The 14,668-nt window shown below is 49.3% G+C and overlaps 1 protein-coding gene across 1 annotated transcript in view; it reads right to left on the minus strand.

Moving 5' to 3' along the window:
• The window catches only part of SPTBN5 (spectrin beta, non-erythrocytic 5), a 1,776,766-nt gene that overhangs the window by 999,722 nt on the left and 762,376 nt on the right, over window positions 1-14,668 (minus strand). The window contains exon 36 of the mRNA XM_085627084.1: window positions 9,401-9,550. Within this exon, the coding sequence (XP_085483210.1) occupies window positions 9,401-9,550 (150 nt within the window). The remainder of the gene's footprint in view (window positions 1-9,400; window positions 9,551-14,668) is intronic.

Raw genomic sequence — 14,668 nt, forward strand, 5'->3', positions numbered from 1 at the left:
TGATTCCCAAATAGGGTACGGGATCCGACGACCAGACTATCGGTACTCGTTGTTGTAGAAGGGTTCTGGTCGTTGGTGAGAGAGAGAGGTCCATGGCTACCGATTTGCTCACGTTCATCTTGAATCCCGCGACCTCTGCGAAGGATGTTAGCTCCGCAATGCATGCCGGCAGGGCCTGCAGCGGGTCTTCCAGTGAGAGTATGACGTCATCAGCGTATAAGCTGACAGCGTGGTAAAACCCGCCAAATTTCACCCCTCTCACTGCCAAGTTGCTACGGATCCTGTGCGCGAAGGGTTCCATGTAAAGAGCGAAAAGTAAAGGTGACAGCGGGCACCCTTGCCTCGTGCCCCTTTCAATGTGAAAACTGTTAGAGCTGTACCCGTTCACTCGCACCACGGCAGTTGGGGACCGGTAGCAGTTGAAAATCATGCTGCGGAATTTGTCCCCCAGCCCAAATTTCACTAGTACCTGTTCTAGATAAGGCCAGTGGATGCGGTCGAACGCCTTCTCCGCGTCCACTGCTCGCAACATCCTCTCCCCTGGGATCCGGGACGCCTTTTCTATAAGATGAGTAATTCGTTTAGTGTTGTCTACCGTCTGCCTTCCTGGGACAAACCCCACCTGATCCGGGTCAAGGAGCCCCGGTAGATGCGGAGCCAGGCGCGCCGCCAGGATTCCAGTGTATAATTTGAGATCGATATTTAAAAGAGATATCGGCCTGTAAGAGCCGCACTGCGATATATCTTTCCCCGGCTTGGGGATAACCATGAGGGACGCCTGTAACAAGTCTGGCGGGATGGCCCCAGGCTCAGCGAAGGTGTTGAAAAGGCGCATGAGAACCGGCGCTAATGTCGTGCAGAACATTTTGTAAAACAGGGACGTATAGCCATCCAGGCCCGGGGATTTACCATGCTTAAGACAAGCGATGGCTGATACGACTTCGTCGACCCGTATCTCTTTGTCTAGGGTCTCCGCCTGTGAGAGCGTCAGGGATGGCAGGGAGACCGCGTCCAGATACCTCCTTGTCGCGAGGGCGTCCGGGGGTTCCCCGGCGTAAAGGTCTGCGTAGTACCTGCGGAAGAGCTCTGCAATATCAGCTTCCTCCGAGACTCTCGCGCCCGTTGGGCTGTAGATCTCTTTCACCATCTGCTTCTGCCGTACCACCCGGAGTTTACTTGCCAGTAGCCTACCGCACTTGTCCCCCCCGTGTAATAGGCGTGCTTTAAGCGCAACGCCGCATATTCCGCCCGGTCCATATCTAACACCGTCAAGAGCTTTCTCGCCTCCTTGAGCCGCCGCCAAACCCGGGGGGCCCCTGTCCTACAGTGCATTTGCTCCAGTTCACGGACCCTTTGAGTGAGTTCCTCCCGCTTCTGTCGCCGGGCCGTATTATCCGCGGAGGAGATCGCGATAAATTCCCCTCGCAGAACCGCTTTCAGTGCAGCCCATTGGGTCGCTCTGGAGGTGTCGGAGCTGTCATTGTGAGAAAGATATTCCCGGATCGCCGCCGCGACCTGCTTCCGATAGAGCAAGGAGTCCCGGAGACGCCAGACCCGGGGGGAGTGGGAGGTCGGCGGCAAGCAAAACGTAGCCAAGACGGGAGCGTGGTCCGACATGGATATCACCCCCACCTCCGCCGCCGTGGCTAAAGAGTGCACTGGCCCCGTAACCAGAAAGCGGTCTAGCCGCGCGTAAGTTTTGTGTGCGTGTGAGTAATAGGAGTAGTCTCTGGCCGTAGGGTGCATGCAGCGCCAGAGGTCATGTAGGTCCATCTCCGCCAGCTGGGCTTTGCACCCGGCCGAGAATTCCCCCACCTGCGGGGAGCGTTGCGCGGACCTGTCCAGCGCAGAGTCAAAGACCATGTTGTAATCGCCGCCGACAATGATGTGCCTATCTGGCGTAGCCATTTCCTCCCCCACTGCTAAGCTAAGGAAGGATTCCTGCCTATCGTTTGGGCTATAGAGAGACCCGATTGTGAAGGAAAGACCCGCCACTCTGAACCTGTAAGCTAAGAGCCTTCCCTTTTGTTCCGCTTGTTTGTTGAGGATTTCTCCTCGAAAGTGTCGGGCTACTAGGATCGCTACCCCCGCAGTTTTCGTGTTGTGGGACGAGAAGAACTGTGTGGGGAAGGAGCGTGGGCAGTCTCGGGGCAAAAGGTGTGTCTCCTGAAGAAGACAGATATCCGCCCGAGTGTTCTCTAAGAGTGCTAGGACAGCCCGCCGTTTAACCGGGTTATTGAGGCCCCTGACGTTAAGTGTCACAACGTTAAGAGTTGTGGCCATCGTGGGAGGAGACAGATGTATTCGCGTAGCATTCCAACTGACCCCCGATTCGCGCTCCAAGCGCTGCAGCTGCGGCACGGACCCTGTTCACGCACTGGACGACCCCCCCTCCCGCCTCTTTCTCCCTCCTTCTGTCCCGTCGGACCCCCTTCCTCCTGTCCTTCCCCACCCCTCTCCGCCCTCCCCCCAACTACCCCTCTAACCACCCCCCACCCCCTCCCCTGGCAACGGGCCAATAACTCTGGGTAACTCCCCCCTGGTCTCCCCCTCCCCCCCCAACCCCTGTTCATCATAGTCCAAGTCAAGTCCCACTAGGAACCAGTCTTTGGTAGGATACTCAAGTGGACGTCCAGCCACCGGTCCCTCCCTGCTCGCCCCCCCTCCCCCAGCCCCCAAACCTGCAAGTGGAAGATGGCGAAAGTGATCTCCCCCCGGAGTGATTTTATGCAGTCGGTGCCACCACGTTGGCGCCGGTGTTCTCGGCCACTTCCAGCACTGCGCTTTCCATGCTGGCTGTGATGGCGGGCGAGTCCGGTCTCCCGGAGCGCTCGTGGGGTCGTCGCCGGGATACCCGCTGCCATCCATCCCCCCCTGAGCGCCTCCGTCGTTGCGCTGTTGCATCATCTTCCGCTGCAGTGATGCCCAGAACTCCACACGTCTCCTGCAGGGAGCGGAGTTGGTGCATGGTGCCATTCCACCTAAATATTAGTTGAAAAGGGTGACCCCAGGCGTAAGGTGTGTTATGCTCCCTTAGAAAATCCGTAGCAATTTTGAAAGTTTTTCTCTTCTGAAGTGTGATGGCGGATAAGTCTTGGTAGAGGGCCACCGGGTGGCCCCGGAAGGTCAAGGACTGTTGCTTTCGCGCCTCTGCTAAGATGCGCTCCTTAAGGGGGAAGTCCAGGAGAAAGGCCAAGATGTCCGGGGGCAGCGCTGATGCTCTCCGTGGAGGCCCCACCCTATGCGCCCTATCGATTCTAATGGGGAAGTCCTCTGCTTCACCCAGAACCTCCCGAAACAGCTCCCGTAGATATCCCGCAGTGTCTGCCCTTTCTTCGTTTGACGGAACTCCCCGAACTCTGACATTATTCCGCCGAGATCTATTTTCGAGGTCTTCGGCGTGTGCCTGGAGGTCAATCTGCTGGTCCCGGAGGCGCAACACCTCTTGTTGCAGTAGTTCGAACTCCTCGTCGCGCCTCTGGCCCGCATCCTCCACTGTAGCCACACGTTCCCCCAGGCCATCCACCTCTCGGCGCATCTCCCGTACCTCGCCGGCCACTTCGTTTTTCAGGGTTTGGAAGTCGTCCCTGAGGGAGCTAAAGAGGGATTCCATAAATGACCTTGTGATTGGAGGCTCGCCACCAGCAACCGCCCCAGTGCCTCCAGAGGAGCCAGGCGACGAGTGCCCCCTCTCCGTTCTCTGCTGGGTTCTGCCAAGGAGCTTGGGGAGTGTGCGCTCCCCCTTCTTCCCGCCCCTGTGGCCTGCCATGCCTGGTGGGACGTGAGGTACCGCGACCGGTCTGCTCCGCTCACCACCGTTGTGGGCCCCCGGCTCTCAGTGCTGCTCTCAGATGCCTCCGGCCAAGACCACCCGTTCACTCCCCTGCGGAGACTTCTACCTGCACCAGTGCCTGCGGTCGTTGGGCCCTCGAGTCCCTCCACACGCTGGTGATCCGGCCCTCCGCCCTTTCCGTCACTGCTGCTTCCCGGGTACTGTGCTCCGTGCCTGTCCTGCCTAGGCAGCGCTGAACTTCTCGCGGGACCTCCCCTGCGGCGCTATCCGCGTGCTTACGGGCCCAGCGCTCTCCTCGTGTGCGGCCTCCGTTCCCGCCACTCTCCGGTGCTGTGAGCCGAGCCGCGCCGAGCTCCACCCCCGCCAGCCTACCAGGGTAAGCAGTCCCCGCTTCACCCCTGTTGATCTTGATTTTGCCTTTTAGAGGCTTTACTTGCTGACACCTCACAAATTTCCTGATTTCCTCTAGCTTTGCATATTAGGCAGCTTCCCTTTATGGGAAGTTGAGCCTACTCGATCTCCATCACGAAAACTTCCTCCTGTCTGTATAGCTCCTTTGAATGTCTCTCATTCATCATCAAAACACACGTCACCAGGCCCACACTTTGCCATCTTCTATACCACCCCCCAGGCAACTCCTCAGAATTCGGGGTTCACCTTTCTGACCTGATTACCCATTGCGCACTCAGCAACTCTAACAACATAATTCTGGGCGACCTCAATCTAAGATGGTATGAAACAAAAAACCCGCTCATTCAAAACCTAAACAACCTACTACTGGAAAACAATCTGACCCAACACTGCTCAGAAGAAACTCATCATAGAGGAGCAATCTTCGACGCAATTATAGCCGAAAGTATTGCAATCTCCATCGACCACATCCTCCCCGTTGACTGGTCCGATCACCACATAGTTCTTTTTCACATCAACCATGCGATCTTGTCCAATCAAATCCCCAAGCAAGACCCCCCCAAATGGGTCAGGAACACAGCCCAGATCCCTCGAGCTGACCTAGAAGAAAGAATTAGCTCGCTCCTCCCCAACACCACTGACCACCTCTCAACTACCGAACTCACCTCTCTCTACAACTCCAATATGACACGCACCCTGGATCACCTTGCCCCCTTGAAACTAAAAAAATCCAGGAACATTCCCTCCAGATCATGGTTCTCCTCTGACATCAATGATGAAAGAAGACAGCTAAGAGCCGCAGAAAGAATCTGGAGGAACAATCCCTCCGCCCTCCATCGTGATCAACTCCAAGTAGCACGCAGGATGTACAAAAAGCACATTAAGAACAAAAAGCCAGCTTTCTTCTGCCCTGCGCTAGATACCACAAAAAACCGTCCCAAAGAGCTTTTCAATATCATCAGGAATCAAACCTCTAAACCTATACCCTCCTCAACACTGGCATTCAAAGAACGATGTGACAACTTCTCCATCTTTTTCAATGACAAAATCGCCAAGATAGATCTCTCACATGCTCAAATCTCATCCCCTCCACCAAGATCAAATCGACCAAAACTCTTGTTGGCACCTCCTTGAACCCCCCCAAAACATTGGTCCTCCTTCATTCCCATCCAGGAAGCGGAGATAATCAAACTAATCTCCAATGCTAAACCCTCATCCCACGCCCTGGATCAGCTACCCCCTCATCTGACCAAAGACCTGAAGCTCGTCCTAGCCCCGCTATGGTGCAGGATCATTAACAGCTCACTGAGCTCTGTAATAGTACCTGACTGCCTCAAAGTAGGCCAAGTCACGCCACTGCTGAAAAAAACAGGGCTAGACACTGAGGATCTGAATAACTTTAGACCTGTATTGAACCTACCTCTTTTGTCCAAGATCTTGGAAAGATGTGTACTCTCTCAGCTGACCCAACACTTGGATAACATCAATCTCCTTGATCCCCATCAATCAGGCTTTAGAAAAGGCTGCATTACCGAATCCGCAATCCTCAATGTCATAGACGATCTACTCAAGTCACTTGACTCGGATCAATGCTGCCTTCTCATCCTTCTAGATTTATCGGCCTCATTTGATACAAACCACAAACTGCTCATCAAGGTTCTACAAGAAAGGGCCGGTCTTCAGGAGACGGTCCTCCACTGGTTCACTTCCTTTCTCCACAACCGCTCACAAAGAATAAAAATTAAAAACTTCGAGTCCGACCTCCACCCCATCATCAGAGGTGTTCCACAAGGGTCAGTGCTCTCCCCTCAGCTTTTCAACATTTACATTGAACCCCTCACCACTCTACTCAGAAAATCCAACATCCCTTTCACTTATATGCAGACGACACTCAGCTCTATCTGGAAACCACTTCAATTGACTACATCCAGAGACTTAACACCACGCTCAAGGAGGTTCAACACTGGCTCACAAGTAATCACCTGAAACTCAACCGAGAGAAAACGGAAATACTCCTCATCTCCAACAAAGACGAAAACCCCCAAATCGAAGAATGGCTCAAAGCCATTGACGCCCTCAATGGTAACCTCACCTTAGCAGATTCGGTAAAATCTCTAGGGATCACCTTTGACCTGAAACTGGACATGAAGAAACACATTTCAAGATCTGCTAAAAGTGCCTTTCTCAACCTGAAACTACTACACAAAATAAAACCCTTCCTCCCACCCAAGGACCTTTAACAAGCCAAGCAAGCACTGGTGCTCTCCAGAATAGACTATAGGATTGCTGCCCTGACAGGGACAGCAAAATCTCACCTCGCCCCCCTGAAGACAACCTTCAATGAAGCTGCCAGAATGGTTACAGGAACTAAGAAATTCGAACACATCTCTCCCGCTCTCAGAGAACTTAAATGGCTCCCAGTTGAGTTGCAAGCCAGCTTTAGAACATCCTGCCTTATGCACAAAGCTCTACACACAGGCAAACCGGAATACCTGGCCGCCAAACTCAAAAGGGCCGGCCAGTCCAGAAACCTCAGGAGCTCCAACTCTCTACTACTCATCCCACTAAAAACTCGCAAGCAGAAAACCGCAGCCAAATCATTTGCTGGAAACGCACCAAAAATCTGGAACTCCATCCCCCTCCACATCAGAACAACCCCCTCGTTTCCAAAATTCAAGACACTACTCAAAGCCCTCTTCCCCGACCGCTCTCGAACGAACCGATAGAGCCAAGGAAGTTCCTCAGCCGACGCTCCACCTTACCTTAATTTGGGACCGATGACACTGTCTCGGATCAAGAAAACTTTCTGTGTACAAACTAATTGAACAATGAATACGCTCGGATGATCGTCTGGTTTGTCTTGCACCCTCCTCCCCTTTGCCCCTTCGCTTATGTACCTGCTCCCTACCCGGCGCGATCCCTCATGCTCTACCTATTACCTGTACCGTCTATTTGCACATAATTGTATATGCTGTAAAGCGCTCTGATACCCCTGGGTCCAGCCAGCGCTATATAAAATTCCTAAAATAAATACATAAATAAAATAAATACTTTATGACAATTTTTAGCAGTTTGTCTTTGCATTTGCTATTTTAAATGGATTTTACTTTTTAAATATATTAACTGATATGTTCATGCATTAACTATTTATTTCTGATGACATTAAATGATTTGAGATTGTAACTTTGTTAATCTAATAACAAACCTTTATGGTTTGCAAATCTACCACTCTGACATCATTGTGGGGACTAATGTGCTTCACTGTACTTCAAGTATTGTTGACGCCGATGGATTACGCATGAAACCTCGGCCTCATACTAGACTCATCGCTCACAATGAACCACCAGATCAACGCAGTATCATCAGCCTACTTCAACACCCTGCGCATACTCCAAAATATGTTCAGATAAATCCCATCCGAATCTGGAAAAAGTGTCATGCACGCTCTCATCAGTAGCAGACTGGACTATGGAAACACTCTCTACACCGGAATCAACAAGAAACTACACACCATCCAGAACGCCGGACCCAGACTGATCCTAGACATCCCCCATTGCAGCCACATCACCCAACACCTCTGCGATCTCCAAAGGCTACCTACTGAAAGAAGAATAACCTTCAAACTACTCACTTGCGCATACATGGACCTTCACAACACCGGACCAACATACCTGAACAACCACCTCTCCTTCCACGCACCCAAAAGACACCTCTGATCAGCTGACCTCTCTTGGGCCACCGTTCCATGCATCTACAAGACCAGAATGGGAGGAAAGCCCTTCTCCTAACTCGCAACCAAGGCGTGGAACGACCTCCCCCTCTAAGTCCAGCAAGCTTCCCCACTGCTCCAGTTCAGGAAGGACCACGAGACATGGCTCTTCGGATAACACCAGCACTCAACGGAGCCTCTCCCCTCCTCCCCCCAGCTTCTTGAGACCCTCGCGGGTGAGTAGTTGTGCTTTACCAACTCCAGATTGATTGACAGATTTGTTGAGTCATGCCTCAGTTCCGGACTAAAGGTCCATCTGCTCGAGTGCAGCTTGTACTTGATTTTGCACCAAAGATCTACATGGTGCAAATCTATCTGCAACACTTCACATCATCCATCACCTATGATATATTTGCTAGCTCTAGACCGGTGTAACTTTGAGTGCTCACCCTAAGCCTACGCTTCCCCAGGATGGTTAGGGAGGTATAAGCTCTCTCTGGCATGGAGTGTCCTACTCCTATTCAGCCCAGACCTCCATTCATAGCCCTGCTAGCGGAACTCTATCTTTACAAAAATCCCATCCCAGCACTCAATTCCAGAGTTTCATCACAGTTTCATCAATGAACGCCAGTCGTCATTTTTGTCACAACTTACCCATCAACTAACTCCTGGATAAAGTTATAGGTCAGCTAATGCCCCTCAATACTCAAATCTTTCATGTTCTCAATTTCAGCACCTGACCACCTCATGAATGTGTTAAATCACCTCAATTGTCACCCATATCACATCCAGCTATAAATGTAATTTGACCATTAAAGATCCACTAGTGCATGGTGTTATTCATCTGTACCAGATCCTGCAATTAGCCTTTCCAGTTTCTTCACAGTTTTGAATATTTGCTACTGTCTTAGTCCTTCACTGTGTCCTATTCAGATAATGGATCCATTTGTAGCTCAACCAATGCATCTCAATCAGATGCTACATCCTGTACTGCTATATAAAACCCAGGTCATCGTTATGAGTGGCATTTACTTTGGGAAGGTAATGCTGAACTCAGTAAAGACTACAGGGTTCAGTATATACCAGGTGCAGTATTAACTTCCCATTCTGAATTCTTCACCTAGTAATGGGTCGATAACCTGGTAATACTGCATAATTTTGCTTGGTCTGAGCTGCAAAAAACATCACATTTCATTTTTCCTTCTGCAATTTCGCCAGATATTAAAAGGCAACATTTATGCAAGGCAAAAGTGCAAAATGTGTGCAATACTAGTAATTCTGATTTGGGTGCAAACTACCATTTGCACTTGAATCAGGAAATGGTCCTACAAGGGCCTTAGACTCCAAAATAAACACCCCTTTGCTTCTTCAAGGACGCAACATCTCTTTACTGGCATTGAGCGGCCTATACCTGTGGATATTGATCCTATCTGTACTCAGCTGGTCCCCCTGATGGGTGTCTTTGTGATGGTTTAGTGTTCACTCACCTCTTGAGAGTTCAAGATTTTCTCTATGTTATCAGCGTCCCGATAGAAGATCTGCTCTAGGTAAACTCTTTCCAACCACTTCTTTTTCACCCCCCACTGGTGATAAAGGGAGTTGTTCTCCTCCGACAGTCCTTGCAGTTTCTCCAGAACCTGAAAAAGATGAGATATGAGCAAACTGAGAATGCTGAATTTATGATCAGTCCAAGGGAGAGGTTGGCTGTCAGTCAGATGGTAACTGGAAATCACAACAATATCAAATTGAGGCTACGTTGAGTGATTTGAACAAGCTCAGTAACTAATTATAGGAAGACACGTTTGCCCATGTCAACAATTGCTTTTGCACGATCATCTACCAACATGCTGAGATCATCGTTCCGGTTGTTAAGAGAGCCAGGATGTGGGGTCGGTCCTTTCGCCTTTTGGCTGCACAGCTCTGGAACAAACTCCCTCTGAGCCTGCGGTTGGAGCCCATGGAGGGCACCTTTAGGAAAAACTTGAAGACGTACCTATCCAGGATAATGGGATTGGGGGGGCCGGGACGGTAGTTCAGCAATGTAGCTTGCACCGTAGCGCGGGGACACACTGGCTGAGTGTAACCAGGCGCTTTATAAATGTAAAAAATAAATAAATAGATCCATGTAAATAAATTATTTACCTAGACAACCAGAGAAACAGCTAAACCACAATGAAGGATGTGATTTATTCCAATTCCAGCAATGGACGACACAGTTTAACTCAGTAGACATGTAAATAAAATTGACAGCCTTGGGAAGGCAACCAGGGTGGTAAACTGGGTTTGAGCCCAGCTAAGTGAATGGTTGCAGAGAATGTTAGTAAATGGTGTCTATTTGGGACAGAGAAGGTAACAATTGCAGTGGTGTAGTCAGTTTCCAACAGCATGCATAAGGAGCCTTGCAGAAGAGACAGCAAGGCACATTTAAATATGCATAGATATTAATGATATTTTGCAACAACATTTTATATAAGATGTTGTTGCAAAATATCATTAATATGCAATTTATATATGGATATTTGACAAATAAGTCTCAGTTATAAACACCTCATAACATTTCAGCAAATGTGCAAGTCAATTGTTGGATTTTAGCCCATCAGCTCAGATCTGTACACATTTTTCCCTGTGTAAACTGGTGCAAGTTGGTGGACTGCTGTTTACTGTGGAATTGGTCGCAATGACACTGAAGTGAATTAAGATCACAAATACAGACCATGCCAGGATTCACTCAGACATAATGAGGCAAATTTCCTTTTTCTCACAAGTGGTATGCTTGATGGTGACATGTGAGTAATTTTCTGTGCATCAAACACTGCTACCACGCTGACCCACGCTGACCCACGCTCCACGGTAGGACCTTTCACCTGCACCCACTGCCACTTCACCAGCAACTGCACACACACCAGCCCACCAACCAGTCCCACCCTCAACACACCAGAGACACCATCTGAAGAAAAAACACCAACATGCATGCGCCCTTCTCATCACACGCTCACTATGCAAGCATTCTACTGAATTATGGGACCTCATTGCGACCCTCGCACCCAACATAGTCTTCCTCACTGAGCCCTGGCTTAACCCCACATCCACCCCAGACATAGCCCATACAAAATCACACACCAGGACCGCACAAACAAGCCGGGAGGAGGAACAGCCATCATCCACAAAGATACCATAACGAGTACCACCATCAACGACAACACCACCACCTCCCTGGAACATCTCAACTTCGAGCTCCACACGGACGACAAGACAACCATCAGAGGCACCCTTGCATATCGACTCCCAGGCCCATGTTACAGCTTCTGCAACACCATCACAGACTTCACTGCACCCCTAGCCTTAGACTCGAAGGACTACATCTTCCTCAGTGACCTAAATTTCCACATCGATGACACCAATGACAAAAACACTGCACACCTCCTCGACAGTATGAGCCGCTTCAGATAGACCCAGATCGTCAATGACCCTATACACACTACAGGACACATGCTGGACCCAATTTTTACCTCCGGCAACCGCGTCAAATACAGACAAGCCACAGAACTCACATGGACCAATCACTCCATCATCCACTTCAGCATCTCCAACCCCACACTGCCACCCACATGATGACTAGTGCCCCCCACCAGAGGTGGAATAAAATCTCAGAGAACAGCTTGGCAAATGCCCTCAACACCTTCAACCCTGCTACCACCACCAACCTCGAACAGGGAATAAAAAACTTCAATACCTGGATCACCAATTGCGCAGACAGCATCATCCATTTTCTACGCAGATGACACCCAACTCATCCTCTCAATCACCGATGACCCCACTATCACCAGAACCATCTTCCACAATTGCATGACAAACTTTGCCAACTAGATGAAGAACTACTGCCTGCAGCTGAACACAGAAAAGATGGAAGTACTGATCTTTGCAACAGAAGCAACACATGGAACGACTAGTGATGACCATTAGACCTAGGACCCGCATCCACTCCCTCCAGCCATGCCAGAAACCTCTGAATCATTGACAACAAGCTCACAATAAAATCACAGATCAACACTGTCTCCTCTGCATGCTTCCTCACTCTGCATATCGTACATACGGTCTTCAAGTGGCTACCCCTGCAAACGAAACTAACTGTGACACAAGCCCTCATCACCAGTCGACTGGACTACGGCAATGCACTCTATGTAGGAATCGCCATACACCTTCTAGAGTCTTCAGACCATACAGAACGCCCCAGCCAGACTCATCCTCGGCCTTACCCGATGAAACCTCATCACACCCCACCTCAGGAAACACTATTGGCTCCCCGTACAGAAGAGATGTCAATTCTAGCTGCTGACCCACGCACTCAAGGCTCTAAACAACCAAAGACCTGCCTACATTAACCACCGCCTTTATTTCCACCAACCATGAAGAAGCATACGCTCTGCCTCCCTTTCATTTGTCTATACTCCCCGCATCTACTGAAGCAGAAGTGGAGGACGCTCCTTTTACGTAATTGGAGCAAAGACCTGGAACAGCCTCCCCAAGCACTTACGGACCACCACCTCACTTCCAGAATTCTGGATGGCCCTCAAGAGCTGGTAGTTCGAATTAGCCTCTGGGGCCTGCAAGCACCTGGATACCCTACTGGGTGATTAGCTGCACTTTATAAATCCTGATGATTGATTGACTAAGTAATTAAGACATGAGTCAGTCTCCATGGATTCTAGGATTTCTGGACTGGGCACCAGAAATACAAAAAGACACTTGGTATTCTTGTCAAGTTTGACATGCCTTCCTTTGAAGTTTTTTAAGCAGATTTGTAAAGTGCCATATTCATTGCGTGAGGACAGGGCAACTCCTCGAACCCACGCTGCCACCCTGGACTTAGAAGTACAAAGTCCCTGTCAAGTGGAAGAAGTACCAAAGGACACAATGGACCCAATTTACAAACATAAACTTAGACCTGAAGTCTAAGGGCGCAATTCACAAAGTCTAAGTTTACCTTTGTGAATTGAGCCCTTGGACTTCAGGTCGAAACTTAGACTTCAGATCTAAGTATAACTTTGTGAATCGGGCGCAACACCTCTTCACAAAGGTAAACTGAGACCTTAAGTCTAAGTTTACCTTTGTGTATTGAGCCCTTAGATTTCAGGTCTAAACTTTGACCCCAGGTCTAAATTTACCTTTGTGAATCAGGCCCAACATCTCTTTGTTAATCTTATAGCTTTTGATTGAAGGTAATGATTATGCAGAATTCGTGAAGCACCACACAAAACTCGTATTAGCATCAGGGAAGAGTAAACAGAGAAGCTAAGAAATCCAGTAGAAGATCCAAAGGGAATTCCAGATGCAAAAGGTTAAATTAAGGGACAGAAATAGAATCACGTGGTTGAATGTGACATAATAAAGGAACTTATGCGTTGAGACACATTATGCACTATTCAATGCTTCCTTTATACATATGATTAAAATGAAATAGGACATCACAGGAAAAGACTCAACTTCTTTTTGGACTGAGAACCTCATGTGAAAAATATTTGGAGCAACAATCATCTTAGACATGACAATTTATAAGGATTGACCATACATCTCTCTTCTAACACATGGCATTGATCAAACTTGCGAGGAAGAAGCATAAGAGAATAAAGCCAAAAATGGATGTCTTTCATCAAAGCAAACACAAGGAGATGATGGACGGAGAGCTGAAACTTTTCAGACACTCACCCCCAGTCATAGATCTGGGTTGAATCCATCATCGTTCTTCAGCTCACTTCGCCACCCCAGTTCAGACCCAGCTATATTCAAATCAGTCTTGACCCTGTGCCTCATGAGAACAGTCCAGCCCGAACTGCCAAGCCAGGTCTTCCCTGGACCGGAACCAAGCGTCATGGGACCGGTTTTAGGGTAACACCCCTCATCAGCCAGGCTAACTTGAATCCAGTGGCAAAGTGAGCAAGGGACCCACGTCTGGGCATACTCTGCCAACTTAGGGTGAACAAAGCAAACACAAAGAGATGATGGACGGAGTGCTGAAACTTTTCAGACACTTACCCCTAGTCACAGATCTGGGTTGAATCCATCATTGTTCTTTAGCTCACTTCGCCACTCCAGTTCAGACACAGCTATATATAAATCTGACTTGACCCTGTGCCTCATGGGAACAGTCCAGCCCGAACTTCCAAGCCAGGTCTACCCTGGACCGGAAACAAGTATCCGGGAACCGGTTTCGGGGTAACGCCCCTTATCAGCAAAGCTATCTTGAATCCAGTGGCAAAGTGAGCAAATCCAGAACTTAGCAGTCCCACAGCTCAATCCCTGCCTGATGTTCCTTGCAGTTCACTGAGCACCCCTTCGGGAGACCTTGACCTCAGAAACATCAGGGTGGTCTGGGCTGCAAGGACGTCCAGCCATGCGCTGAGGGTGGTGTACCTTCTGCAACACGCTGCCTAGCTACTCAATGGGCGCATTGCCTTCCTTTGCAGGGTCGCTGCCTAGAGTAAACTTTTGGTGTCAACGTAACAGGTGTTTACATAATTGCTTGCAGGACTTTGCCAAAATGAAGGGAACCACTGCTGTTATGTGAATTAAATGGTGAAAAGGCATTTGAATCGAATGAGTGGCTCTTCCTGTTCAAGGTTCTTCATGCACTGGGAACAGGCGTGATATTTCTGTAGTGGATCACTTTGTCTTATACCAAAACAACTGTGATCATCTGGATGAATTACAAACTACCCAACGCCTTTGAATTCAAGAGATATACACCACATGGTTGC

This window comes from Triturus cristatus, chromosome 9 (genome assembly GCF_964204655.1).
Source record: "Triturus cristatus chromosome 9, aTriCri1.1, whole genome shotgun sequence".
NCBI classification, from domain to species: Eukaryota; Metazoa; Chordata; class Amphibia; order Caudata; family Salamandridae; genus Triturus; species Triturus cristatus.